At 36.1% G+C, this 27,865-nt stretch overlaps 1 protein-coding gene across 21 annotated transcripts in view; it reads left to right on the top strand.

Moving 5' to 3' along the window:
* PSD3 (pleckstrin and Sec7 domain containing 3) overlaps positions 1-27,865 on the top strand; it is a 577,475-nt gene that overhangs the window by 369,086 nt on the left and 180,524 nt on the right. For all 21 annotated transcript variants that reach the window (XM_072763297.1, XM_072763299.1, XM_072763306.1 and 18 more), the window contains 2 exons: positions 8,137-8,180; positions 26,054-26,247. In XM_072763297.1, the coding sequence (XP_072619398.1) occupies positions 8,137-8,180; positions 26,054-26,247 (238 nt within the window). The remainder of the gene's footprint in view (positions 1-8,136; positions 8,181-26,053; positions 26,248-27,865) is intronic.

Genomic DNA, 27,865 nt, shown 5'->3' with positions numbered 1-27,865 from the left:
TAAGTAATGTCTTTTTCAAACATAGTCATTTTTTGATAATAACTTCCAGAGGAGTACATATTTAATTTTATATTTAAAAGTCTATTTGATCTGATTATCTGCATGAAGCAGCATTGCACTTGGAAAAGATTGCTATGGTGTTGATGGTGCCATAATTCTTTCTGGGTACAAATTTTACTGTGGTCACTGTCTCATTAAAGGAAATTGGAAGCTATCTAATTTATCCTTTGTACTTTTTATTTATTTTATTTTATTTTATTTTTTTAATTTTTATTTATTTATGATAGTCACACACAGAGAGAGAGAGAGGCAGAGACACAGGCAGAGGGAGAAGCAGGCTCCATGCACCGGGAGCCCGACGTGGGATTCGATCCTGGGTCTCCAGGATCGTGCCCTGGGCCAAAGGCAGGCGCCAAATGCTGCGCCACCCAGGAATCCCCCTTTGTACTTTTTATAATAACTAAAGGACCACATGTAGAAAAAAATCATGGGAGTTTAGAGATGATTGAACTAAAATACATGAACATCATAGATTGTAAAATGTGCCTCTCGGTGGAAGGGTGGGAGAGAGGGAGGGGAGGAAGAAAGAGAGACAGAGAATCTCAGGGATACACAATGCATGATAATGGGGAAAACATCAGAGAACCAGGTGTGGGCAGTCAGTGGTGCTGCTAAGCCTTGAATAAAATTGCATTTTATCATTTCAATGAAAAGCAATCAAAAGTTTAGAACAAAGACTTAAAAGTAAATTTAGACCAAGATACCTTGATCTCTGTAATTTAAGCAATTTACTTTTGCTTTCTCATTCTTAAAATTTAATGAACTTCAAATCTGAAGAATCATTCTGTCCTATTTAATCTCAGTGGAGATTTGGTTATTATCTACCTCCTGGGTTAAGTTGCAGGAATTTCACTTAAACAATTGATAAACTTCAAAGCAGTGGTAGGTTGTTTTTTTTTTTTTTATTTAAATTCAGTTAGCCAACATGTAGTACATAATTAGCTTCAGATGTAGTGTTCAATAATTTGTCAGTTGCAGTAACGCACAGTGCCTTCCTCAATGTCCATCACCCAATTACCCCATCTCCCCTACCCACCTCCCTTCCAGCAACTCTGTTTGTTTCCTATAGTTAAGAGCATCTCATGGTTTTTCTCTTTCTCTGATGAATTCCCATTCAGTTTTCCTTCCCTTATCCTATGATTCTCTGTGGTGTTTCCTATAATCCACATATGAGTGAAACCATATAATAATTGTCTTTCTTTGATTGACTTATTTCACTAGACATAATACCCTTCAGTTCCATCCACATTGATGTAAATTGGAAATATTCATCCTTTCTGGTGGCTGAGTAATATTCCATTGTATATATAGACCATATCTTCTTTGTCCAGCAATTCCACTAGTGGACATTTACCCCAAAGATACAAATGTTGTGATCCGAGGGGACACCTACACCCCAAAGTTCATAGCAGCAATGTCCACAATATCCAAACTGTGGAAAGAGCCCAGATGTCCGTCAAAAGCAGTGGTTTTCAACAAAGAGTTCATATCAGAGTCAGGAGTAGAGCATTTAAAAATGTTCATGTATTTTCTCAACTGGAAATCTGATTTAGTAGATCTGGGATGGGACTCAGTGATCAATATTTTTAAAGAATCCCTTGACTCATTTTGGTGTGTACCCTTACACTTTTGGTTGAAACCAGTATGGTGAAGACTATGTTTTCCCTATGTACCAATTCTGGAAATATTTCTGAAAATCAACCTATGGGTATGCTCATTCTTTACTCAGATATCTGTCTTCCATTTATATCTTTGTGTATTAGTTTCCTAAGGCTGCTCTAACAAACTTGGTGTCTTAAAACAACAGAAATTTATCTTCTCATAACTTTGGAAGCCAGAAATCTGAAATCAAGGTATCAACATGGCTGCACTCCCTTTGGAGTGTCTAGGAGAGAATCCCTGCCTCTTCCAATGTATGGTGTTTGCTGGCATTCCTTCACTTATGTCTGTATCCAATTTCTGTATCCATCTTCACTTGGCCTTCTCTTCTTCTGTCTTCCATAAATCTTCATCTTCCATCGTCTATAGATACCACCCAGACCAGATACCCTCCCCATCTCAAGATATTAACTTAATCACATTTGCAGTCCTTTTGCTATATACAGAAATGTTTACAGGTTCCAGGGATTAGGACGTGGACATCATTGGAGGATCCATTATTTATCCCACCACAACTGGTTATCACCTCACTGCATATATATATGGGTTGCTATGGGCCCATTAAGGTTGATTTATCCCCAACTATCAATTCATAGTCACCAAGATATAACAGCCTTTCATGACAATGTTGCCCAGAAACCTTGTTCTCTTGGAGCTAGACCAAATAATCCCTCACAAATTTATTCCTTAAATTAGGGATAAATTATTTTCCTGAGCTATAGACTACATCTCCAGTTTTAGCCATTTATATGGCAAGTACCTTTAGTTGTAAGTGGACTGAGGATATAGAATCAGTGTGGCAAACCAATCATGGTCACCAAAAAGGCATTTCTAGTATATGTCCTAGCAGCAGTGGCTCTTGTTGAAAGGTCATCCTTTAGAATATTACAGTGACTACCATTATTGAATATATTCTAAGAGAGGCACAAGCCTTGTTACCTTTTCACCTGGGCCTTGACAAGCCAGCATTTACAGTGCTGTAAAGGTTGGTCTTGAGAGGAGAGAATGTAGTTAGTTGAATATAGCCAGTTGATTTCTGAGAAATGTGATTTTTGAGTCAGTTTATGAAATACAGCTATTGGACCTTGAGAGAAGTTAGTTAACACTGGACTTCAATTTTTTCATCTATAAAAGGAAGAATTTGTTTTATGATCTCTAAGGCTCCTGTCCTGTCATCTGTGAAATTTCATTTTGTTGTTTCTGTCAGGTTTAATCCAATCGATGGGTAGTGAAATGAAATAGAGAGGCAAGGCAAAAGTTGGTCGGAAATGCAAATCCAGACCACAATGAGATACCACCTCACACCAGTGAGAATGGTGAAAATTAACAAGACAGGAAACAACAAATGTTGGAGAGGATGTGGAGAAAGGGGAACCCTCTTGCACTGTTGGTGGGAATGTGAACTGGTACAGCCACTCTGGAAAACTGTGTGGAGGTTCATCAAAGAGTTACAAATAGAGCTACCCTACGACCCAGCAATTGCACTGCTGGAGATTTACCCCAAAGATACAGATGCAGTGAAATGGCAGGACACCTGCACCCCAATGTTTATAGCTGCAATGTCTACAGTAGCCAAACTGTGGAAGGAGCCTCGGTGTCCATCGAAAGATGAATGGATAAAGAAAATGTGGTATATACACATTATTCTATTATACAATAGAATATTACTCAGCCATTAGAAGCGACAAATACCCACCATTTGCTTCAACGTGGATGGAACTAGAGGGTATTATACTGAGTGAAGTAAGTCAATTGGAGAAGGACTAACATTATATGGTCTCATTCATTTGGGGAATATAAAAAATAGTGAAAGGGAATAAAGGGGAAAGGAGAGAAAATGAATGGGAAATATCCAAGAGGGTGACAGAACATGAGCGACTCCTAACTCTGGGAAATGAACAAGGGGTAGTGGAAGGGGGAGGTGAGCAGGGGGTTGGGGTGACTGGGTGACAGGCACTAAGGTGGGCACTTGACAGGATAAGTACTGGGTGTTATGCTATATGTTGGCAAATTGAACTCCAATAAAGAAAAAGGAAAGGAAAGAAAGAAAGAAAGAGAAAGAAGGAAGGAAAAAAGGAAGGAAGGAAGGAAGGAAGGAAGGAAGGAAGGAAGGAAGGAAGGAAGGAAGGAAGGGGAAGGGAGGGAGGAAAGAAAAAAAAGAAAGAAAGAAAAAGAAAGAAAGAAAGAAAGAAAGAAAGAAGAGAAAGAAAGGAAAAAAGAAAAAAGAGAAAAGAAAAGAAAAGAAAGAAAAGAAAAAAAAGAAAAGAAAAAAGAAAGTTGGTTTGAAACAGGCTTTTAATGGGATATGCTCTAGGGTGAGGTTCCACAGCCAGCAGGGGAGGGAGAGAGCGGGAAAGTCGTGGCTGGGGAAGTTACGCCCAGGGGAGTGCAAGCAGGCTTTTTAAGGGGAGAGGGGGGAGGGATTGTGTGTCTGTACTGGATGATAGGTATAAGGCATATTACTGGTAAATCAGCATGGAGTGATAACTGCTTATGCCCTTATATGGGATCTGGGTAAAGTACGGTTCAGGTTTCCTGCATAGGTCCAGTCTCCCCCTGATGATGTATTGTTGGGTGGTCTGCTGTGATGGGAAAGTTCTGAGGTGGGGGCAACAAGGTGGAGGGTTGGCCTCCATTTCTTTGGTCCCTCCTGATCCCCCTTGATCCTGCCAGCCCAACAGTTTCTTGAGTAGAAATTAGAGAGCTTCGCAGTTCATCCCGACATTATTAGTAAAAGGCTTGTCCCTTTGCCATTAGTAGGCAGATACAAATATGATTTTTAACTTGGAGCTCTCTTGCTTGTATGATAGAAATATAATAGTAATGGATGAAACAGTTGATAGAAAAATTCTGGCAGTCCTAGGATCATCTTGGATATATTTCATATTACTATAAGCTACCTTTACTTGGGCTTTATGTATAGCGTCTCCATCAAAAACTTAAATACTGTATCCTAATAGAGTTCACTAAGACTGAGAGTACATTTTCGCTTTTAGGTCTTCATGCCATAGTTCCTCTTTTCTGAGTTGTGGTGCTTTGGAGACATCTCAGTGCATCTGACATATGGATCTAAAGTTCACAAGAGGTCACATGGGCTGAAGATAAACCCTTAGGCTCATCCACATTTAAGTGATAAGATGAGGAAGATATGAGTAATGGGGATTATCCAAAGAGGAGAAAATAACTGTATTATGTCACAGAAAATAAGGAAAAAAATATTAAGAATATTCAATGCTGCTGATAGGCAAAGTGATACAGGAACACTGAAAAGTGGCCTTGAATTTATAATGAAGCTGACACATTTATTGTGATCAGTTTTTAATGGAGGAGCAAGAATGAAAGCAAGTTGCTTGAGTTGAAGAGAAGACAATTAAGTACAGATATGAATTGCAGAAACTTCTCCCAGAAATTTGGCTACAATAGGGACTGAGGAACGAAGGGTGATAACTAAGTTGCAGAAGTAGGGTTCAGAGAAACTGGCACATGTCTGAGAGCTGATAGAAAAGAGCTAATAAAGGAAAAGAGGTGTTACCACAGACAGCCTTTTGTAGATGTGGGATGTCCCTTTCCTTACCATCAGAAAGACAGAAAAAATGTATTTTAGGGAAGATGGCAAAAAGTTAGAGGCTTATGAATGAAGTGTCTCCTGAAGTTTGAGATGATGAATATTCAATGGCATTAACTTGTGCTCTTGTTTAATTTTCATTATTAGGGCTGAATTAGGGTCGGCTGTGAAGCTCAGGAGGATTACTCTAGGGGCTAGGTCAGCACTGCGTAGCCAACCTCCTTGACTTCAGGGATGGGTCCAATTATTATACCTCATCTTCCAGCCACATGGATTAGTCTGTGGGGAAGACAGGTGATCTAAACCACACCAATTAGAATCTTTTCAAGTTGGAGTTAGGAGAAAGAACTCTTTTCTCTTATTATAAAAGAGGTAAATGAGTGTTGCTTATTGTAGACAAGTTGCTTGTGTAGTAAGGAAACAAGGAATGGAGATGTTTGGGGTGAAAAGAGGAGAATTGTTGAGAAGAGAGGAGCAGAGTTTTGAATGCCTGTGTCCTTGAGGCCAGGTTCATCCATGTCTTTTTTGATTTGGCTATAGAAACCAATAGTTCACTCTCATGCTCAAGGTAGCTCTAGGTTAATGTCTGAAACTAAAGAAACCTTAACTAAGGTAGGGGATATAATTATGGAGAAGTCAGAGTAGGATTGCTCAAGAGTTTCAATGTTTCTTTTTGGGTACAGCAAAGAGGCAGGGGGACAAAGAAATTGAGGATATTAATAACAAGACTGGTTGATGTGGGAGACTGTGCACGAGGATGGAAGGGATGACTGGTGCTAAAGATAAGGGGAATCAAGGGAATTCAGTTCTTAACTAAGCTAAGTAGATAAAAAAAGGGGAAGTTGTGATGAAGGATATGTAGTGTTAGATGCATTTGCAAAACATCTTTTCCTTTTTTTTTTTTTTAAGGAAAATAGTGTCATTATAAAGTACCAGAAAAATTCAAGAAAATCCCTTTGTAATTTTGCAATGAAAAGGATAAGGAGAACATCCACTTCTTAGATTTGTCATGTTATAATATATACACTGGGAGGGGACTACAATATGGCAAGTTTGCTGAATTTTATAGGATATTTTATAAAAGATTTCTTTTTGCATGATGTACAGCTGAATAGGATTTTCTATTTTGGAACTCAGTACATCATTAAAGAGAATATTCTCAAGGGCAAAATATTTGGAAAAAACTTGTTCTAGGACCGAATTAAATGTATTGAAAATTTTTATATGTTTAGATATCGTTTTCAAGTATCTGCCTTTAAGAATCGATTTTTTTTATCTTTACTACAAGAAGCAGGCTCCATGCAGGGAGCCCAACATGGGACTCAATCCCAGGTCTCCAGGATCAGGCCCGGGGCTGAAGGCAGCGCTAAACTGCTGAGCCAACGGGGCTGCCCCTGATCTGTCTCTCTCTCTCTCTTTTTTTTTAATAAATTTATTTTTTATTGGTGTTCAATTTGCCAACATCTGTCTCTTTTCAGTGCAGTTTCTCAGCTCACTCTTGCTTGGGGGTTCAAAATACTCACACAAGTAATGAAACACATTCAGAAAGGATTTGCCAGCAGGAGTTTCCAGGCTTGAGTTAGACTTCTATACTCTCTCTGCACTTCTAAATAAGTGTAGCCTCTTGAGACATTTAAACAGTGTGTTGCTGTAGTTCTTCAGGAAGTTTAGTTCTTCAAAAAGAATATCCAATCTTTGTCCTTCAATTTACCCCTTATTTTAATTTGATGTTCTATCAGTTTTTACATGTGAGGATGCATTCTACCATGTCCTGATAGTGATGAAATGCCTCCTAATTTTTATTAGCTTGGTAATTATCTAGTATTTAAACTGACTGTTATAGCCACCTTCAAAATTCCCACAGAATCTTTGAAAATACTGGCTAAAGATACATGGATTAAATCTTAAGTAATATAAAGTCTATAACCTAAATGTCTTTGTGCTGAATCTTTGGCGAGTCATATAGGTCTAAGTCCTTTTTGAAGAAAAACATTCCAACATCATTATAATGTTATGAGGCAGTATTCTTTTCTTTGATACAATTTGTTGCAGTGGTTTTATATCTTAGAGATACATTTGTGTTTTCTTTTATATATAACTTACTCAAAATTAAGAAAGTAGAGATGTGGAATAGCATTTTCTTGGATGATTTTCATAGTGGAACAATTGATTTCAAGGATCTTATCATATCTGGGAGAATCAGAGGCAATCAGGTTGACTTTGTCATTAGTGTTGCCAAGGTGCTAAGGAAGTTTTCTGTCTTTCCCCTTGACCACCTCATGCACACCAGGGTAACACTCATTAGCTATAAGCACAATTATGAAGTTAGACTGATAAAAACTGCATGAGTCATTAGTATAAAACTCTAAAATTATTCCACGATCATTCTCCATAATCTAGCTTCAGCCCCCCCTCACATGTATCTTGCTCATTAAATTGTTATGAAAGCAGTTATATTTATTATATCAATGAAAAAGATATTCACACTTCAGTATCCAAACTCATGAAACTATAAGACCGTATTTTGAATTAAAAAATGGAGTACACAGTCTAATTTTCATCATATCCTAATATTTTACTATGGTACAATGCAATACAGTGTTGTGTGTCTTATTTATAAAAGTCATTTTTTACTTGGTGCAAAATCTATTTTACAAAATGCTGCTTTTTTACCCTATGCTCATTTGTTTCACCTGTGTATTCCTGATCTTTCAGAGCCAACAGAGTGACCAACAAGGGGATTGGGAGTTGCTTGCTGACTCCATTCAAACCTTTTGGCTTTGGTCATTTGCTGAATTAAAAATATTGAATAGAACTGAAAGAATATTCCATCTTATTTTCTCTTTTTACAGGCTTTGTACAACTCTATTAAGAATGAGAAGCTTGAATGGGCAGTGTAAGTACCTGCATGTCAGCATTTTAATAAATGAACTAGTTCTTTTCTGTCTTTCTTTATGCTTTAGAGGTGATCCTAGAGAAGGATTAAATATGCATGGCCAGTTCTCATTTTACACCAGTGTCTAATGTACTTTGTGTAAATCCTGAGAATCCCATGTCTTTTTCTTGGTACCCAGCATGTATTGGCTTTTAGTCTAGTGGCCTTGCCTAGAGACAATTATCTCTTTAACGTATTCTTTTTAAAAAACAGCATTCTAGAAGAAAATCTGATAAAACTGCATCTATTCCAGAATCCAGTACCAATTATTTTGGTACCATATACTTGTTTTAATTCCCTCCTTCCTATCATCATAGTTCAAGGTTTTCCAGTCTATTTCCAGTGACACTAATTATACCAAGATATTGATAGGTAAACTTGAGAAATGATGGATTGAATAAAGCTAAAAAAATTTTTTTAACTGCTGAACTTTCAGCAGTTTGTACAGTGCCCTTCTCCAAGAGAGGAATCAGATTTGCAATGTTTTCTGAACCTTTTCAACAGTATAATGTAGTGTTTCAAGGTACATTTGGGAGATACTATTATAGATAAATGACATCTAACCCTATGTAGTCTAACAGTAGTACTCTTGCGGAATTTTCACTGATCAATGCAACAATTAAGAATTTAACTTAAAAAAAAAGTTACTAAAGTTGTCCATAAATTAGATCAAAATATGTCTTTTAAATAGAACTGCATATGATTTTTATTTTTGATTTTCACTGATAGTAAGAATTCAAATATGTTTTTCTACCATGCGACGTAACAAGAATCTGCAAATGAACTTAGAATCAGAATTTGGAGGATAAATCTTATTCCTTTCATCTGTACATTGGAAAAAAGTGGTTTAGCATTTGACTACATATATCTTACATAAAACAGGCCAGAATGAATTTAAACAAATGCTACTTAAACTGTTTCCAGTAACTGTAAGATTGTATGATACTATTTTAAATTAGGGATTTTGAATTTGAGACTAATATTTACAAGTACATGTGATATGTCTATATTTATATACATCATCAGACTCAAAGACAATATATCATTTCAAGGAAAACTTGTTAAGATAATAAAAAGAATTCATGGCCTATGCTCCAAGGTGATCACTTTTGGACTTATAAGTCATGAATAAAAGTGAGTTTCCTAGAAAAATTTCATAAATAATATACTTAGAATCTTGCTGAGATATTAAAAGCATATCCTGGGGATCCCTCAGTGGCTCGGTGGTTTAGTGCCTGCCTTTGGCCTGGGGCATGATCCTGGAGTCCAGGGATCGAGTCCCACATCTGGCTCCCTGCATAGAGCCTGCTTCTCCCTCTGCCTGTGTCTCTGTCTCTCTCTCTCTCTCTTTCTCTGTCTCTCATGAATAAATAAATAAAATCTTTTTTTTAAAAAAAGGCATATCCTGACCTCTGTAGAGAAAATTAATCTCCTCTAGAGAAAATTAATAAAAATGAAGTATAAATATAGTCATACTATGGGAGAGAATATTTTGAAGATTCCTTTATAAAAGTTATTTTAAAAGCCAGATAAATGTACCTCTGAGGATCTGTTCTGTAAATCTAAATTCTTGATGTAGTGAATTTGTTACAGTAGTTTTTTTTTAACATCTTTATTTATTCATGAGAGACACAGAAAGAGGCAGAGTTATGCCCCCTCTTCCTATGTCTCTCCCTCCCTTTCTCTCTCTCTCTCTCTATGTCTCTCATGAATCAATAAATCAAATATTAAAAAAAAATAAACTTAGCCTTAATCATCTGTCTGAACTTTGTCATATATTCTCCATTTCTGTTAATAGTACCAGTATTTCCCTACTTAGGGAATTTGGCCTCTGGTTAGATTTTGGCCTCTACATTATCTTTGACTCCTCCCATGCCACTTTTTTCACTGCTGCAGATTCGACTCCAAACAGCACCCTTCCTCTCCATTCCTACTGCTACAGTCTGATTTCAGGCAATCAGACTTTTTGTATCCTAGCAGGTGCATCCGTCTCCAGCCTCTTTCTACTACTTTAACCTATTTGAAGCACTCCCCTGCTCTAAAACTTCACTTAGGCTCTTTACATTCTGTCGGTAATCAATTTTTTCTCCAATATTTGTCTTTACATAGCCTACATTTCAACTAAGTTAACTACTATGCACACATCCCCGTACTTGCCTCATGGCTACCTGCCTTTATGCTGGTATTCATGAAGCAACCTCTGCCTAGAATCCACATCTGTACCAATCTTTTGTATTCAAAGCCTGCCATTCTTTGTAGCTGAGCTCCTAACCGGAAATAATCTCAGCCCTTAGACATCCATTTTACTTTATTTAATGATACTATCAGCTTCTACTCCTCATTATAGTTATTTGTAGGAATGTTCCATTACTGTAAGCTCTTTAAGGAAATGATACATGTCTGCATTTGTCCCTTTATATCTTCCTTTACTGAGTATAGTGCTTATAGGCAATGAAGTCTACATAAAAGGCTATGGAAAGAACAATAACGATAGTGCAAGGAATTGCGTTTCCTAAAAGATCAGCCTACCATTGTATAGTTTAGACAATGGTTAGTGAGAAAGAAGATGCTTCTACAAAATTTGTAGGATAATGTATACTTGCTTGGGAGGCTACTTGATACGGACTGTAGAAGCTTAGAAAAAATCAAATTATGCAACTGTGGAATGTTATAAAATGGAGAGACTTAAGAGTTTTTAGTCCTTTGGCTTTCTAGCTGGATTTCATAGAGCACTAGAACTTCCTAGAACCTAGGAATACATCTAGGTACCACTCTAGGTGATCTGAGTAAGGAGAAAGAAGGACAATAACAAGGGCCCAGTTCTACATTCTAGAAGCATCATGCCTATTTCAGATGATCAAAGCAGCCTCACTTTTATCTTTTTTGAAATGTGTATTTCAAAATCCACAGTTCCCAGTTCTCACTGGTTCTCACTGTATCTCACTGATATCCCAGTGTTCTCATTTCTTATATGAAGAAAATGAAGTTAAGAACCATTCATTAAGGGATGCCTGGGTAGCTCAGTGGTTAGGCATCTGCCTTCAGCTCAGGGCATGATCCTGGGATCCTGGGATCGAGTCCCACATTGGGCTCCCTGTGAAGAACCTGCTTTTCCCTCTGCTGTATCTCTGCCTCTCTATCTTTGTGTCTCATGAATAAATAAATGAAATCTTAAAAAAGAAAGAAGCATTCATTAAGAAATCCAAAGTTACAGTCTAGTGATAAAGCTAGAATTTGTTAAAATGTTGTTTCAAATGTTGCTCTGTAGAAAATGGCCATATGAAAAGGGTAGTTTTATTTCCATTCAATCGTGTTTTTCTTGTAACTTAGACTGATTTAGATGAGCCACCTTTAGCTTGTGAATGCAATTTATTGTCCTAAATTTGTTTTCCTTATCATTTTCTCTTTTATTATAATACTCCCTATTTTTTATTATTTGTAAACATTAGAGTCCTCCAGGAAGAAAAATTGTAATTCCCTATACTTACCTTTTAGATTTGAACTTATATTCTAGGGATCCCGGGATGGCTCAGCGGTTTAGCGCCTGCCTTTGGCCCAGGGTGTGATCCTGGAGTCCTGGGATCGAGTCCCACATCAGGATCCCTGCGTAGAGCCAGCTTCTCCCTCTGTCTGTGTCCCTGCCTCTCTCTGTGTGTCTCTCACGAATAAATAAATAAATTTTTTTTTAAAAAAAAGAATGTTTTGAACTTGTATTCTAAAGAAAAGGGTACTTTTCTGTCTTATTTTTTAAATATTTTTACCTTGAAGTTAAAATTATTTTGTTTCCATCACAAAAAGATAAATCACAGTAATTCATTTTTACAGTGAATTATTCTGTTAATAACTTTAATATCCTAAAGCCCTAGTGAATTTAGATATATGAAGTTATTAATTAAGATGGTGTTTCTTTTTTTTTTTTTTAAAGATTTTATTTATCTCCAGGGATCTCCCTAAGGTGGTGTTTCTTAATAGTATATGTAGACAAAGGAAAACTTTCTTACTTAAACAAATTATTTTGGATCAAGACATTTATATCATACTTTGATCTAAGACGTCCAAAAGTAATTTCGTTTTTTATTTCAGTTTTTATTTTTTTAATTATTTTTGAGTAATTTAAAAAATATTTTCTCTTTTAATTTTGATTCCAGTGTAATTAACATATAGTCTTATATTAGTTTTAGGTGCATAATACAGTGATTCAGCAGTTCCATATTTTACTCAGTGCTCATCAAGATAAGTGTTTTCTTAATCCCCTCCACCTATTTTATCCATCCCCCACCCACCTGCCCTCTAGTAAGCATTTTCTTGTTCTGTATAGTTAAGAGTCTGTTTTGGTTTGTCTCTTTTTTTTTTTTTCCTTTGTTCATTTGTTTCATTTCTTAAATTCCACCCAAGTGAAATAGTACGGTATTTGTCTTTCTCTGACTGGCTTATTTCACTTAGCATTGTATGCTCAAGGTCCATCCATATTGTTGCAAATGGCAAATTTTCATTCTTTTTTAGGGCTGAATAATATCAGTGTGTGTGTGTGTATACAATTCTATACAGACATATATATAGAATTGTATACACACACACACACACACACACACACATTCCATCTTTATCCATTCATCTTTCAGTGGACACTTGGACGGCTTCAATAATTTGGCTGTTGTAAATAATGTTGCAATAAACATGGGGGGGTGCATGTATCCCTTTGAATTAGTATTCTTGTATTTTTTGTGGTAAATACCCAGTAGTATGATTACTGGATTATAGAGTAGTTCTATTTTTAATTTTTTGAGAAACCTCATACTGTTTTCCACAGTTACTACTACAGTTTGCATTCCCGCCAGCAGGGCACAAGGGTTCTTTTACTACACATCCTCACTAACACTTGCTTCTTGTGTTTTTTAGCCAGTCTGACAGGTGTGAGGTAATGTCTCATTATGATTTTGATTTGCATTTCACTGATGATGAGTGATGTTGAGCATCTTTTCATGTGTCTATTGACCATCTGAATGTCTTTTTTGGAGAAAAGTCTGTTTATGTCTCCAGCCCATTTTTTTTTTAAGATTTATTTATTTATTTATTCATGATAGAGAGAGAAAGAGAGAGAGAGAGGCAAAGGGAGAAGCAGGCTCCACGCCGGGAGCTCGACGCATCCAGCCCATTTTTTAATTGGATTTTTGTTTTTTGAGTGTTGAGTTCTATAAAGTCTTAATATATTTTAGATACTAACCATTATTAGAAATGTCCTTTGCAAACATCTTGCCCATTCAGTAGGTTGTTGTTTTGTTTTCTTGGCTATTTCTTTTCCTTTGATGTCGCCCCAATAGTTTATTTTTACTTTTGTTTCTCTTGCCTCAGAAGACATATCTAGATAGATGTTGCTACTGCCAGTGTCAGGGAAATGACTGCCCGTGTTCTTTCCTAGTACTTTAATGGCGTCAGATCTCACAGTTAGGTTCCTAATTCATTTTGAGTTTATTTTTGTGTATGGTGTGAAAAAGTCATCCAGTTTTCTTCCTTTACATGTTGCTGTCCATTTTCTCAACAGCATTTGTTGAAAAGGCTGTCTTTTTCCCAACACACATTCTTTTCTGCTTTGTTGAATATTAATTGATCATATAATTATAAGTTTATTTCTGGGATTTTCTGTTCCACTGATCTCGGTATCTTTTTGTGTCAGTACCATACTGTTTTTTTTTTTAAATGTTTTTTTTAAAATTTTTATTTATTTATGATAGTCACAGAGAGAGAGAGAGAGAGAGAGGCAGAGACACAGGCAGAAGGAGAAGCAGGCTCCATGCACCGGGAGCCTGATGTGGGATTCGATCCCGGGTCTCCAGGATCGCGCCCTGGGCCAAAGGCAGGCGCCAAACCGCTGCGCCACCCAGGGATCCCTACCATACTGTTTAGATCACTACAGCTTTGTAATATAACTTGAAGTCCAGAATTGTGATACCTCCAGCTTTCTTGTTCTTTTTCAGGGTTGCTCTGGCTATCTGGAGTCTTCATGATTCCATACAAATTTTAGGATTGTTTTTTGTATTTCTGTGAAAAATGCTGTTGGTATTTTGATGGGATTGCATTAAATGTGTAGTTTGCTTTGGGTAGTATGGACATTCTAACAATATCTGTTCTTCCGATCCGTAAGCCTGGAATGTCTTTCCATTTCTTCAGACCATCTTGAATTTCTTTCATCAGTGTTTTATAGTTTTCAGAATACAAGTCTTTCACCTCTTTGGTTAAGTTTATTCCTACTTATCTCATTTTTTGTGCCTTGGAAAAGGGAGTATTTTCTTAATTTCACTTTCTACTACTTCATTATTGGTGCACAGAAATGCAACAGAGTTCTGTACATTGATTTTGTATCCTATGTATTTACTGAATTCATTTATCAATTCTAGAGGTTTTTTGTTGTAGTCTTTTGGGTTTTCTATCTAAAATATGGTATCATCTGCAAATAGCAAAAGTTTTACTTCTTCCTTCCCAAATCGAATGCCTTCTTTTCTTTTTGTTTTCTGATTATTGTGGATAGGACTTTCAGTTCTATGTTAAATAAAAGCAGAGAGAGTGGATATCCTTTTCTTGTTCTTGACATTAGGAGAAAAGCTCTCAGATTTTCCCCATTTAGGATGATGTTGACCGTGGGTTTTCATATGAGGCCTTTATTATGTGGAAGTATATTCCCTCTAGCCCTACTTTGTCGAGGGCTTTTATCATGAATTGATCTTGCACTTTATCAAATGCTTTTTCTGCAGATATTTTAAGATTCTTATCCTTTCTCTTACTGATGTGATGTAGTCCATTGATTTGCCAGTAATTAACCACCTTTCATCCCTGCATTAAATCCCACTTGACAGTGGTGAATGATTTTTTTAATGTACTGTTGGATGCAGTTTGCCAGTATTTTATTGATGATTTTTGCATGTGTGTTCATCAGAGATATTGGACTATAGTTCTCTTTTTTTACTGTGTCTTTATCTGGTTTTGGCAACAGAGTAATGCTACCCTCATAGAATGAATATAGAAGTTTTCTTTCTTCTTATAGTTTTTGGGAAGGATAGGTATTCACTCTTTAATATTTGGTGGAATTCATCAGGGAAGCCATATAATCCTGGACTTTTGATTATTGGGAGTTATTGATTACTGATTGAGTTACATTGCTGGTAATAGATCTTTTCAAATTATCTATTCCTGCTTTAGTTCTGGCAGGTAATATGTGTCTAGGAATTTATCCATTTCTTCTATGTTGCTTGGTATGTTAACATATAGGTTTTCATAATACTCTCTTACAGTTTGTATTTCTGTGATGTTGGTTGTTATTTCTCCTCTTACACTTCTGGTTTTGTTTATTTGAGTTCTTTCATTCATTCTCTCTCTCTCTCTCTCTCTCTCGATAATTTTGGCTAGAATTTTATCAATTCTTTGATCTTTTCAGAAAACCAACTCATTTCATTGATCTTTTCTATTGTTTTTTTTTAGTTTCTGTATAATTTATTTCTGCTGTAATCTTTGTTATATCCTTCCTTCAGCTTGTTTTGGACTTAGTTTGCTGTTCTTTCTCTAGCTCCTTTAGGTATAAAGTTAGGTTGTTTATTTGAGATTATTCCAGCTTTAGGAGATAGGGCGGTATTACTATATAAACTTACCTCTTATTTTTTTAATAAATGTATTTTTTATTGGTGTTCAATTTGCCAACATATAGAATAACACCCAGTGCTCATCCCATCAAGTGCCCCCCTCAGTGCCCATCACCCAGCTACCCTCAACCCCCGCCCACCTCCCCTTCCACCACCCCTAGTTCGTTTCCCAGAGTTAGGAATCTCTCATGTTCTGTCGCCCTTTCTGATATTTCCCACTCATTTTTTCTCCTTTCCCCTTTATTCCCTTTCACTATTTTTTATATTCCCCAAATGAATGAGAATATATAATGTTTGTCCTTCTCCGATTGACTTATTTCACTCAGCATAATACCCTCCAGTTCCATCCACGTTGAAGCAAATGGTGGGTATTTGTCATTTCTAATGGCTAAGTAATATTCCATTGTATACATAAACCACATCTTCTTTATCCATTCATCTTTTGATGGACACTGAGGCTCCTTCCACAGTTTGGCTATTGTGGACATTGCTGCTAGAAACATTGGGGTGCAGGTGTCCCAGCTAAACTTACCTCTTAGGATTGCTTTTGTTGCATCCCAAAGATTTTGTATCATTATGTTATCTCCTTTTTTCTCCATTTAATTTTTTATTTAAAAAAAAATTCTTGGTTGACCCATTCATTGTTTAATAGCATGATATTTAACTTCCATGTATTTGTACTCTTTCCAGATTTTTTTCTTGTAGTTGATTTTTAGTTTCATACCATTGTGGTCACAAGAGATGCATGGAATAACTTCAATATTTTTTAATTTCTTGAGACTTGTTTTTTTGGCCTAATATGTGGTCTATCTGAAGAATGTTCCATGTACACTTGAAAAGAATATATTCATAGTCTGTGAAATGTAACTTATTAAGAATCTGAATCATAGCCCACAATGTTTAATCTGTAAGTACCTGTTTTTCTCAGCCATTTCAAGTATTCTGAACTCAAGTGTATAGGAAACTGGAGGAATTTGTTATCCAATTCTTAGCTTTAAAGGGCAAGTTAAAAACAAAACATCTGCTTTCTATGTAAGCAGCATATCTCTCAATGCTGATATAGATGGATACTTAGAATACATAAGAAATTATTATCCTAACAGTTTCAATATCCATAAAGATGATGATGAAAATGATGTAATTTACAAATATTGTTATCTTTGCTTTACATTATCGTTAACTTCAGAATATGCTGAACAGATAGTTGGTGACCGGGTAGAACATGATTATAATGTTACTATCCTACTTGTCCCACAGCAATTTTAAAATCACTGAGGTGCAAAGAATTATGGAAGCGGGGCTATAAGGAATTCATTTTTCTAACATGCTGATGATTTAGAATTTTATACCATCTATATTAATTGCTAACGTTTTGATTTTTGTTAATGACATAAGAGGAAAATACTATAACGCATATAGTTTCTAAATGAAGTATACTATGTATGCAGTAGCTAATATAGTGCCTAGACATTTTAGACAATAGTCTGGATTTAATTAAGCATTTTGTATGTGTACATTTTAGCATACATACATTTTCAGGGGTGAGGAAAATTTAGCCAGGTCAATAATACTAAAAGAAGTTATTTTAAGTTGCCCATTAAAAATTTCTCAGTAGATCTTTTGGAAACCTCTTATTTGATCCCACTACGCTTTCAACAACTTTTTAAAAACCTCTTATCATTTATAGTTAACTTTGTCTTAGTTGGAAAAGCATGCTACAGTCCTTGTACATATGGTCGGCTCCTTTGTTTAAGAAAGCCAAGTTACCAGCCTGCATCATCCTCACATTTGGCAGCATTTTTTTTGATGGTAAAAAACTAAAGACGGAGTTTGACATTTTTAATACAAAGTCCGTCTCTTTTTTATAGTTCAGATGTCTGTGTGAGAATAAGATCATTTTAGAAAATAAAATATATTTCTAAGTTTCATCAATTTTTAAATTTATGTATCTTTTTTATTTTATACTGTTGGTAAATGACAAAGACATTCATTTTAAACTCACTCTGCCTTGTGCCATAATATAATCTGGTATCACAGAAATTTCTTGACACATCAGCAGATTTTTAAAATAAGTTTATTCTTTATTTTCCAACAATCACCTGATCATAATATTTGGATCACATTCAACTTGGTGTTCTGTTCCTGCACTCAACTACTATGTTTATTTTTTAAGAACGGATTTACTGAGGTACAATTTTCATGCCATAAAATTCACTCATTTAATTGTGCAATTTCATGATTTTTTTGTATATTTATAGAGTTGTATAACAATCACCAGAATTCATCACCCATTGTTACCACTCATAAAGATCCCTTGTGCATGTCATTCAGCATATTTGATATGAACTCTTCCCTCTTGTCCAGCCCTTCACTGGTTTGTGCACAGCTCTATTGAGGTTTATAATACAATACTCTATTTTATTTATAAAAAAAAAGTATATTACCCATTATTATATGTATCTATTTCCTCTGTTGGACTATAAGTCCCTCAGATGGTCTTAATCTTTTTGATATACACATTGCCTAGCACACTGCCTGACAACTAAAGGCTCATTTTAATCATTACTGAGCCAGCACCCACTCCATCTTGGAGAGACAAGCAGGGGCTTGACCTCTTGCTGTCTGCCATGCTCCACAGGCATCCCTGTGGATGATGCAGTGACTTTCAAAAAAAAATTTTTTTGAGGTTTTATCCATTTATTATTTATTTTAGCAAGAGAATGAGCAAGAGAAGGAGAAGAGAGGGAAAGAATCCCAAACAGACCCCATACCAAGCACAGAACCCAATGTGGGGCCTAATCTCAAAACCCTGAAATCATAACCTGAGCTGAAACCAAGAGTCAAGACACCCAACCAGCTAAGCCACCCAGATGCCCCAAACCTAGAGATAGAAATAGACACCAGATCCAAGAGGCCCAATGAACCTATAGGAATCAGTTCTGCCTGTAGCAACCTACAGATTCAGTGCAGTTCCCAGAACATTCCTAAGTGACTTTTTTGTTGTTTTGCAAAAAAATAGAAACCTATTCTAAAATTCATAGGGAATCTGAAAGAACCCCAGATAGCCAAAATAATCATGAAAAAGAACAAAGTTGGAGGCCTCACACTTCATGATTTCAAAACTTAACTATAAATCCATGGTAATCAAAAACATTGCAGTATTGACAGAAAGAAAGATATAAAGATCAATAGAATAGAATGGAGAGCCAGAAATAAACCCTTCCATATTATGATCAAATGATTTTCAACAACTTGCTATGATCATTCAAATGAGAGGACACTCTTCAACAATTGGCATTTGGAAACCTGGACTTAGACATGAGAAAAAAAAAGAATTTGAACCTTTATCTCACACCATATATAGTAATTATCTTAAAATGGATCAAAGACCTTAAATATTAGAGCTAAAATATAAAACTCTTAGAAGAAACATAAGGGGAAAAACTTCATGACACTGGATTTGGCAATGATTTTTTGGATATAACACCTAAAATACAGGAAACAAAAGAAATGTTAGATAGCCGAGTTTCATCAAAATTAAAAAATTTTGTGCATCAAAGAACATTGTCAACAGAGTGAAAAAGTAACCCATAAAATGAAATAAAATATCTGTAATTCAAATATTTGATGATGGATTAAGATCCAGAATATATAAAGGATGACACTTCAACAATTAAAAAACCAAAACATTAAAAAATGGACAAAGTACTTGGATAGATTATTTTCCAAAGAAGATACACAAATGGCTCATAAGCATATGAAAAGATGCTCAACATCACTGATCATTAAGAAAATACAAATCAAAATCACAATGAGATACTACTGTATACCTGTTAGGATAGCTACTATCAAATCAAAAGAAAAGTGTTAGCAAACATGTAAAGGAACTCTGCGGACCGTCTGAGAGAATGTAAAATGCCATAGCCACCTATGGCAAGCAATTCCTCAAAAAGTTTTTTTTTTAATGATTTTATTTATTTATGATAGACATAGAGAGAGAGAGAGGCAGAGACACAGGCAGTGGGAGAGGCAGGCTCCATGCCAGGAGCCCGACGTGGGACTCGATCCCGGGACTCCAGGATCGTGCCCTGGGCCAAAGGCAGGTGCTAAACCACTGAGCCACCAGGGATCCCCCCTCAAAAAGTTAAAAAAAGAAAGAATTACCCCTCCCCCCAAAAAATTACCATATGTTCCAGCAATTGTACTTCTGAATATATCAAGATTATTTTCTTGATTTCTCTTTCCGCTGCTTCATTATTAGAGTATAGGAATTCAACGGATTCCACGGATTCCTATACTTTGATTTTGTATCCTGCAGCTTTACTGAATTTATCAATTCTAGTGATAATTTTTTTTTATTGTGGAGTCTTTAGGGTTTTCTATATATAGTATCATGCATATGTGAATCCTAAAATTTCTACTTCTTCCTTACCAATTTAGATGCCTTTTACTTCTTTATGTGGCTTAATTGCTGTGGCTAGGACTTTTAGTACTATATCAAATGAAAGTGGTAAGAGTGGACATCCTTGACTGGTTCCTCACCTGAGTGGAAAGGCTCTGTTTTTTCTCATTGAGTATATTGGCTGTGGGTTTTTCATATAGGCCTTTATTATGTTGAAGTATGTTCCTTTTAGACCTACTTCACAGATTTTTATTATGAATGAGTGTTGTACTTTGTCAAATGCTTTTTCTGCATCTAATGAAATAGGGTTTTTATCCTTTCTGTACTCCTGTGACATATTTCATTTGACTGTTTTAGAAATGTTGAACCACCTTGTATCCTGGGAATAAATCCCATTTGGTCATGGTCATGGTGTATGACTTTTTTTTTAATTTTTAGAGAGAGAGAACATGTATGTGGGGAGGCACAGAGGAAGAGAATCTTCACGCAGACTCCCAGTTGAGCACAGACTCCAGTGTGGGGCTTGATCTCACAACCCATAAGATTGTGACCTGAGTCAAACAGTTAAACAACTGAGCCACTCAGGTGGCCTGGTGTATAATTTTTTTAATGGATTTTTTTGTTGGATTCGGTTTGCTAAGGTTTTGTTGAATTTTGCATCTATATTCATGAGAAATATTGGATTGTAGATCTCTTTTTTTTGTGGTATCTTGACAAGCAGTCTTGAGAAAGAAGAACAAAGCTGAAGGCATCATAAGTCCCGACTTCAAACTATACTACAGATCTACAGTAATCAACACAATATGGCATTGACATTAAAAAAATTAAACATACAGATCAATGGAACAGAATAGAGAACCTAGAAATAAACTCACAGAGATTTGTTCAATTAATTTTTGACAAGACAGCCAAGAATATATAAGGGGGAAGATTATCCCTTCAATAGATGGTTTTAGATAACTGAATATACACCTGAAAAAGAATGCAAATGGGATGCCTGGGTGGCTCAGCATTGAGCCAAAGCTCAGGGCATGACCCCAGAGTCTCAGGATTGAGTCCCACATCTGGCTTCCTGCATGGAATCTGCTTTTCCCTCTGCCTATGTCTCTGCCTCACTCTCTCTGTGTCTCTCATGAATAAATAAATAAAATCTTAAAAAAAAAAAAAAAGAAAAAGAATGCAAATGGACCTCTATCTTCAACTTTGCACAAAAATCAACGCAAAATGGATCAAATCTTTGAACATGAAACCTAAAACCATGAATCTCCTAGAAGAAAACAAAGAATAAGCTCCTTGATATTGATCTTGATAATAAATACATTTTTAGATTTAGGAATAAAAGCAACAACTAATGGAACTACATCAAACTTTTTTCAAAGTTCTACACAACAAAGGAAACCATTAACAAAATAAAAAGGCCACCTACTAAATGGGAAAAGACATTCACCCTGTTGGTGTAAATGTTAACTGGTACAGCCACTATGGCAAACAGCATAGAGGCTCCTCAAGAAATTAAAACTAGAACTACCTGGGGCACCTAGGTGGCTCATTTGGTTAAGTGTCTGCCTTTGGTTCTGGTCATGATCCCAGGGTCCTGGAATGAGCCCTGCATTGGGCTCCCTGCTCAGTGGGAAGTCTGCTTCTCCCTCTTCCTCTGCCACCCTTTGTGCACATGCTCTCTGTCTATCATAAATAAATAAAATCTTTCAAAACAATAGAACTACCATTAATCCCACTTTTGGATATATAGGCAAAGGAAACAAAATAATCTGAAAGAATAACCTGAACTCTCATGTTTATAGCAGAATGGCTTACAATATCCAAAGTATGAAAAAAATTTAAGTGCCTACAGATAAGTGGGTAAAGAACATGAGGTGTGTATATATATATATATATATATATATATATATATACACAATGGAATATTACACAACATCTAAAAAAAAGTGTGTGAGTGTATAAAATATGTAGGGTGATGGATGTTAACCCAATGAGGGGACTCTTTTCACAATATGTATATATATATATATATATTAAATCCTCATACTGTGTACTCTAAAAATCTCACTTTAAATTGTCAATTACACTCAAAAAAAATAATAAGCAGCATAGAAGAGGAAATGTAATCCGTACAATAACTAATTATAATTTTCCAGGATTTTTGCAATATCCAGAAGATATTTTCTGAACATCAGTAGTGACCATTAATTCAAAATAAATTAATAAATAAATCTCTTACATTTCATTAATCAGTTATTACAGAGGGAGAAGAGTTGGAGAATCCTAGGCTAACGTCCCATGACCACAAACTAGATAACTGTCAAATCATCCTAAATAACCCAGAAATTGACATGAAGACTGACAGAAAAGCTCCACAACTAAAGGGAGAGAAGACATTGAAGAACATAGGAATTTCAGAGATGTGATTTAGGGGAGAAATGGAGGCCATGTGCTACAGAGGGGAGAGAAGTGTAGTTGTAGAGAAGGATAAAAGAGAGTGGAGCACACAGGGGAACACACAAGGAGAATGTTTCCCCAAACCGTTGGTTTGGAAAACAACAAGGATGGGATTTCATGTCTTCTTGCCATCAGAGGAGCTTAGAACCTGGAGTTGTTTTTTTTCCTAAGATTTTTTATTTATTCATGAGAAACAGAGAGAGAGGCAGAGACACAGGTATAGGGAGAAGCAGGCTCCATGCAGGGAGCCCGATGTGGAACTGGATCCTGTGTCTCCAGGATCAGGCCCTGGACTGAACGTGGTGCTAAACCACTGAGCCACCTGGGCTGCCCAGAACCTGGAGTTTTAAAGGTCAGTGGGCCTGGCTTACTTAGAGACTAGAGGGCACTGTGCTACTCCTGAAGAGAAAGGAGACGAACAAAGCAGAGAGAACCAGACAGTATTATGCTGAGCAAAATAAGTCAGTCAGGAAAAGACAAATACCATATGATTTCACTCACATGTGGAATTTAAGAAATAAAACAACTGAGAAAAAGGACAAAAAAGAGAGAGAGACACACACACACACACACACAAATCAAGAAACATATTTGAGTGTAGAGAACAAAATGATGGTTACTAGAAGGAGGAGGTAGGTGGGCAGATAGGTTAAAGAGATGATGGGATCCAAGGGAATGTGCTTGTTGTGATGAACACCAGGTAATATATGGAAGTGTTTAATCACTGTATTAAAACATGAAACCTCTTACACTGTATATTAATTAACTGAAATCAACAAAAAACTTATGGTGGCTCAGTAAGTAAAACTTGAGTGTCTCAGTTGGTGAAGTGTCTGCCTGCAGCTTAGGTCATGGTCCTGGGCTTGAGCCCCACGTCAGGCTCCCTGCTCAGTGAGGAGCCTGCTTTTCCCCTCCTCCTTGGCTCCTGTTCTCTGTTGCTATCTCTGTCTCTCGCTCTCAAATAAATAAATCTTTTTTAAAAATTTTAAAGTGTATTAAAAATCAGTTCCTCAGTAAAGTGGAGAGGCAAATGGATAAACAAATATGGTCTAGCATAAAATGAAATAATATGGAGCAATAAAAGAAAACAAACTATAGATTTACACAATATGGATGAATCAAATATAATTTACTGGGTAAAAGAAATCAGTTTTATGCTATTTTGAAAAAGGGAAATCTATAGCAATGGAGGACATCAGAAATTTTCAAGAATTGGTGGGGAAAAGGAATTGACTAAAAGAGGGCAGCAGGAGGGAACTTTGTACACATAGTGAACACATTTAGCACCTAAATTTGGTTTTAAATACCATTGTCCAACAAGAAAAACCAGACTTCTTGGAGACATTTCTTTGGGGGTTGAAATAGGGAAAATTTAAGATGAGCTTGGAATATCATCTTGTGTTATCTAAAAGAAGAGCTTAAAAAACAAAAAGGAAAAAGAGGGAGGCATGCTGAAAGGACACAGAAACCTCTTTGATAGAACTCCCAGTGGCCAAAGCTGAAAAAAATGGAGCAACAAATTTAATAATGATAATATTTTATCAAAAGAATAAGATTATATCCATGTGTCCATACTTACAGAAGAATTCCAATTACTAATGTAGAATAAATGAGGGAAATAAACCCATTTGATCAGCACAATAAAAATTATCATAGGCAAGATCCACTGATGAGTTCTCATATTAGTGTTGAGAAATTTAAGGAGAAAGAGGGTATTTTCATAGTCACAAATTTTCCCCAAGACATTCACAAACGAAAATCACATTACAGAATAGAAACTTGCCAGACAGCACCTTAACCAAGTCATAAGGTTAATATCACTTGTCATAAAACATATATACCCTGATCTGATGCACTGAGAGGATGCATCACCCTGATAACCTTCCCCAAAATGTACAACCTCAGTCTATTCAAACAAACCTAAATGAGGGATACTCTACAAAATCATTGGCTGGTACTACTGGTACTAGTACTCTTCAAATATCAAGGTCATGAAAGACAAGGAAAGATAAATGTTCTGTTGGTGACTGAAGAAAACTAAGAAATCATAACAAGTACATGAACTGTGGGATCATGGAGAGATTCTGGAGCAGGACAAATTTTTCTGAATAAAGTTTTAAATTTAACTCATAGTATTTTGCACTATTGCTTTCTTCATTTGGAAATATTTACTATGGTTATGTAAGTTAAAATTAGGGGAACTGGATAATGGGCAGATGGGAATGTATGTACTATCTTTACAAACCTAGAATTATCTCAAAAATAGAAACAAAATATAGGTATCTAAGGATCATTCCAGTGTTGTTTTTATATCTCACAATAATCAAATAGCACTGGAGAAAAAAAGACTTTTAATTTGATCACCAGATAAACACTTTTGATAATTATCAATTTTGTGGTTTATTTTAAATATATTTTAGTTGTGGTTATTTTGAAGTTTTAATAAATATATTCACTAATCAGTATCTAATGGGCAATAAAACCATAGGTGATTTGGGAAATTGAACAGGTGAACCAAAACAAATGCTCTTAATTCGGTGATGTGTTCTTCAGCTGTATATCAGAGTTTATTTTCTTCTCTTCACTCCTCTTTATTGAGTGTAACCATTCACTTTATGCCTCTTTCATACTTAATGTACATTAGAATCTCAGAGTTAAATTTCCCTCCTTGAAGGAACAGAATTTTTAAAAGACTAGGCAATTACAGGTTTTCTCATGGCTGTTAGGATGCCCCACACTTTCGTGGCAGCTGAGAAAGTAGTCACTATAAGATGCCAAAGCACTGTGGGTAACATCACCATCCTACCTCATTGATAGGTTTACCAAGGGCTTTACTATAAAAGAATAACCTGGTTATTTGGGGGAATATAATAATCTATATAATATATATAATGAATAATCTATAATTGTATTCTGTATACTTGGAACTGTTCTAAACCATGTAAAAATCAAAAATCAAAACCAAAATCATGATCTTTGCCAAAGAATCTCCACCCTTTTGAAAGAGGACAAGACAGGAAGAAACTGTAGTGGGTAGAAAGAGCAAAGGCTTTAGCTGTTTTGCCATCATAGCCTCATTATTTCTTTGATTACTAGATCTGTGGCCTTGGGTATTTATTCTGAGTTTGTTTCCTCATCTGTGCTACAGAATACAAATATCAGTCTTAGAAAATTGTTATAATCATTGATACCTGGCACATACACACATAGTAAATGATAGCTGTTACTATAGTCTTTGTTATCAAGACTGATAGACTATTGGAAAACATGATAGCTTATTATATTAAATAACTTTAGTTATTGAATATTGTGTTAGGTGCTCAATCTGTGTTTCCTCCCTTTAGAGATGACGAAGAGAAAAAAAAATCTCCATCTGAAGGTACTGATGAGAAGGCTAATGGAACACATCCAAAGACCATCAGTCGTATCGGGAGCACTACCAATCCATTCTTAGACATTCCTCACGACCCGAATGCTGCTGTGTACAAAAGTGGATTCTTGGCTCGGAAAATCCATGCAGATATGGATGGAAAGAAGAGTAAGCACAATTTATTGTCATTGTCTATTTCACTTATTTCATCCTGAGGCTCAAAATTTAAAGTGAATTTATCTGAAGTAAAGTCACAAATGAAGAAATATTATATTAGGTTTATCTAGAAAAGTATTAACTGAAGTTTGGTGAAACCTCTAACCCTAAGGCAGAAATCCATCCTGGCACCTGCTTTTCTCCAAGTAAAATTATAAAGCTTCAGAAATGGAAGACCTCTTACAGATTATTCATTTCCAACCTTTTATTCACTTATTTACCCTTGCCTTCAACAAATATAATTCTAAGTACTTAGCATGGGCTCAGCATCAAAAATATAGCAGTGAATAGGATTGGCAAGGTCCCTGTCTTCATGGAGTTGATATCTCTGATTGGTTGAAGGAAAGGGAGAAGAGTGGATTTATAACACATAGAATAATCAATAATGTAAGAGCCCACAGACAAGGAAGGGAAAGAATTTCAGTCCACACACACGTTTGAATGGATTGGCCTTTATGAGAGATGGATGGGAGGTGTGTTGTAGGTAAGCATGGTATAATTAGTATTGGAAAACTAAAGGAGTCCCATCTGATGGCTCTGTGAAATGTGAGACATTGTTATCTACTGACAGGTAATGACATTTGAAATTTAAAAGAAATGAAGTGTGTTTCTGTGCTTGGAATAGCCGATGCAGAGAGTGAAATAGCCATTTGATAGACTTGAACAGGTTAAGGTAAGCTGGAATGTATGCTCAAAATTAGTAGGTTAAACCTTTAAGGTGTTCCTTTCTCCCTACAAACGCAAACATGCAGTGCTTGGATGGACAGTACCACTATTTCTATCTGGCTGGGGACTTTTTCTTAATGTGTTAGCACATTCTATTGAGTTACAGTCAAGAGAAACATTGTAATAAAGTGGCTTTGACACTGCCTTATGATGCTAAGTACGTTTCTTAGTTTTTCCAAGTTCCTTAGGAGTACCTCTACTATACATCTTGTACACTCTATATACTAGCCTATTAGACTACTTAATTTTCTCTAAGAGAATTATTTCAGGACTCTTATAGTTGCCAGTGACAGCAAGTCTGACTGGCTTAGGGAAAAAGGCAACGACACACTTGAAATGAATTGTTTCCAGGACATTTTGTCCATTTCTGTATCTGCAGTACATTGCATGTCACCTTTACTCTTTGAAACAGGTCTCTTTTACATTGCTGGGTACAGGATTATTAGCAGCATTATAGAGCATGTGTTCAATTTTGTCAACAAAAAGTATTCTCCTTCTTTCCTGATTTTGAATTTACTATATATTCTGGGGCAGAACTCCGATTTGTATGACTGAGGGATAGAATACTGAATTGACAGCTCTCACTTGGTTGAAATGCAAAGAGGAAAGCTCCCTCAAGAACAAATAAGATAGGGGGCACCTGGGTGGCTCAGTTGTTAAGCATCTACCTTTGGCTCAGGTCATGATCCCAGAGCCCTGGGATAGAGTTCCACATTGGGCTCCCTGCTTCATGAGGAGCCTGCTTCTCCCTCTGTCTCTACCTCTCTTTCTTTGTCTCTCATGAATAAATAAAATCTTAAAAAAAAAAAAACAAGATACGGTTCTCACAGAAAAGGAGTTCTTT

Source organism: Vulpes vulpes, chromosome 7 (genome assembly GCF_048418805.1).
Source record: "Vulpes vulpes isolate BD-2025 chromosome 7, VulVul3, whole genome shotgun sequence".
Classification (NCBI taxonomy): Eukaryota; Metazoa; Chordata; class Mammalia; order Carnivora; family Canidae; genus Vulpes; species Vulpes vulpes.
This window is presented reverse-complemented; position numbering and strand designations above follow the sequence as displayed.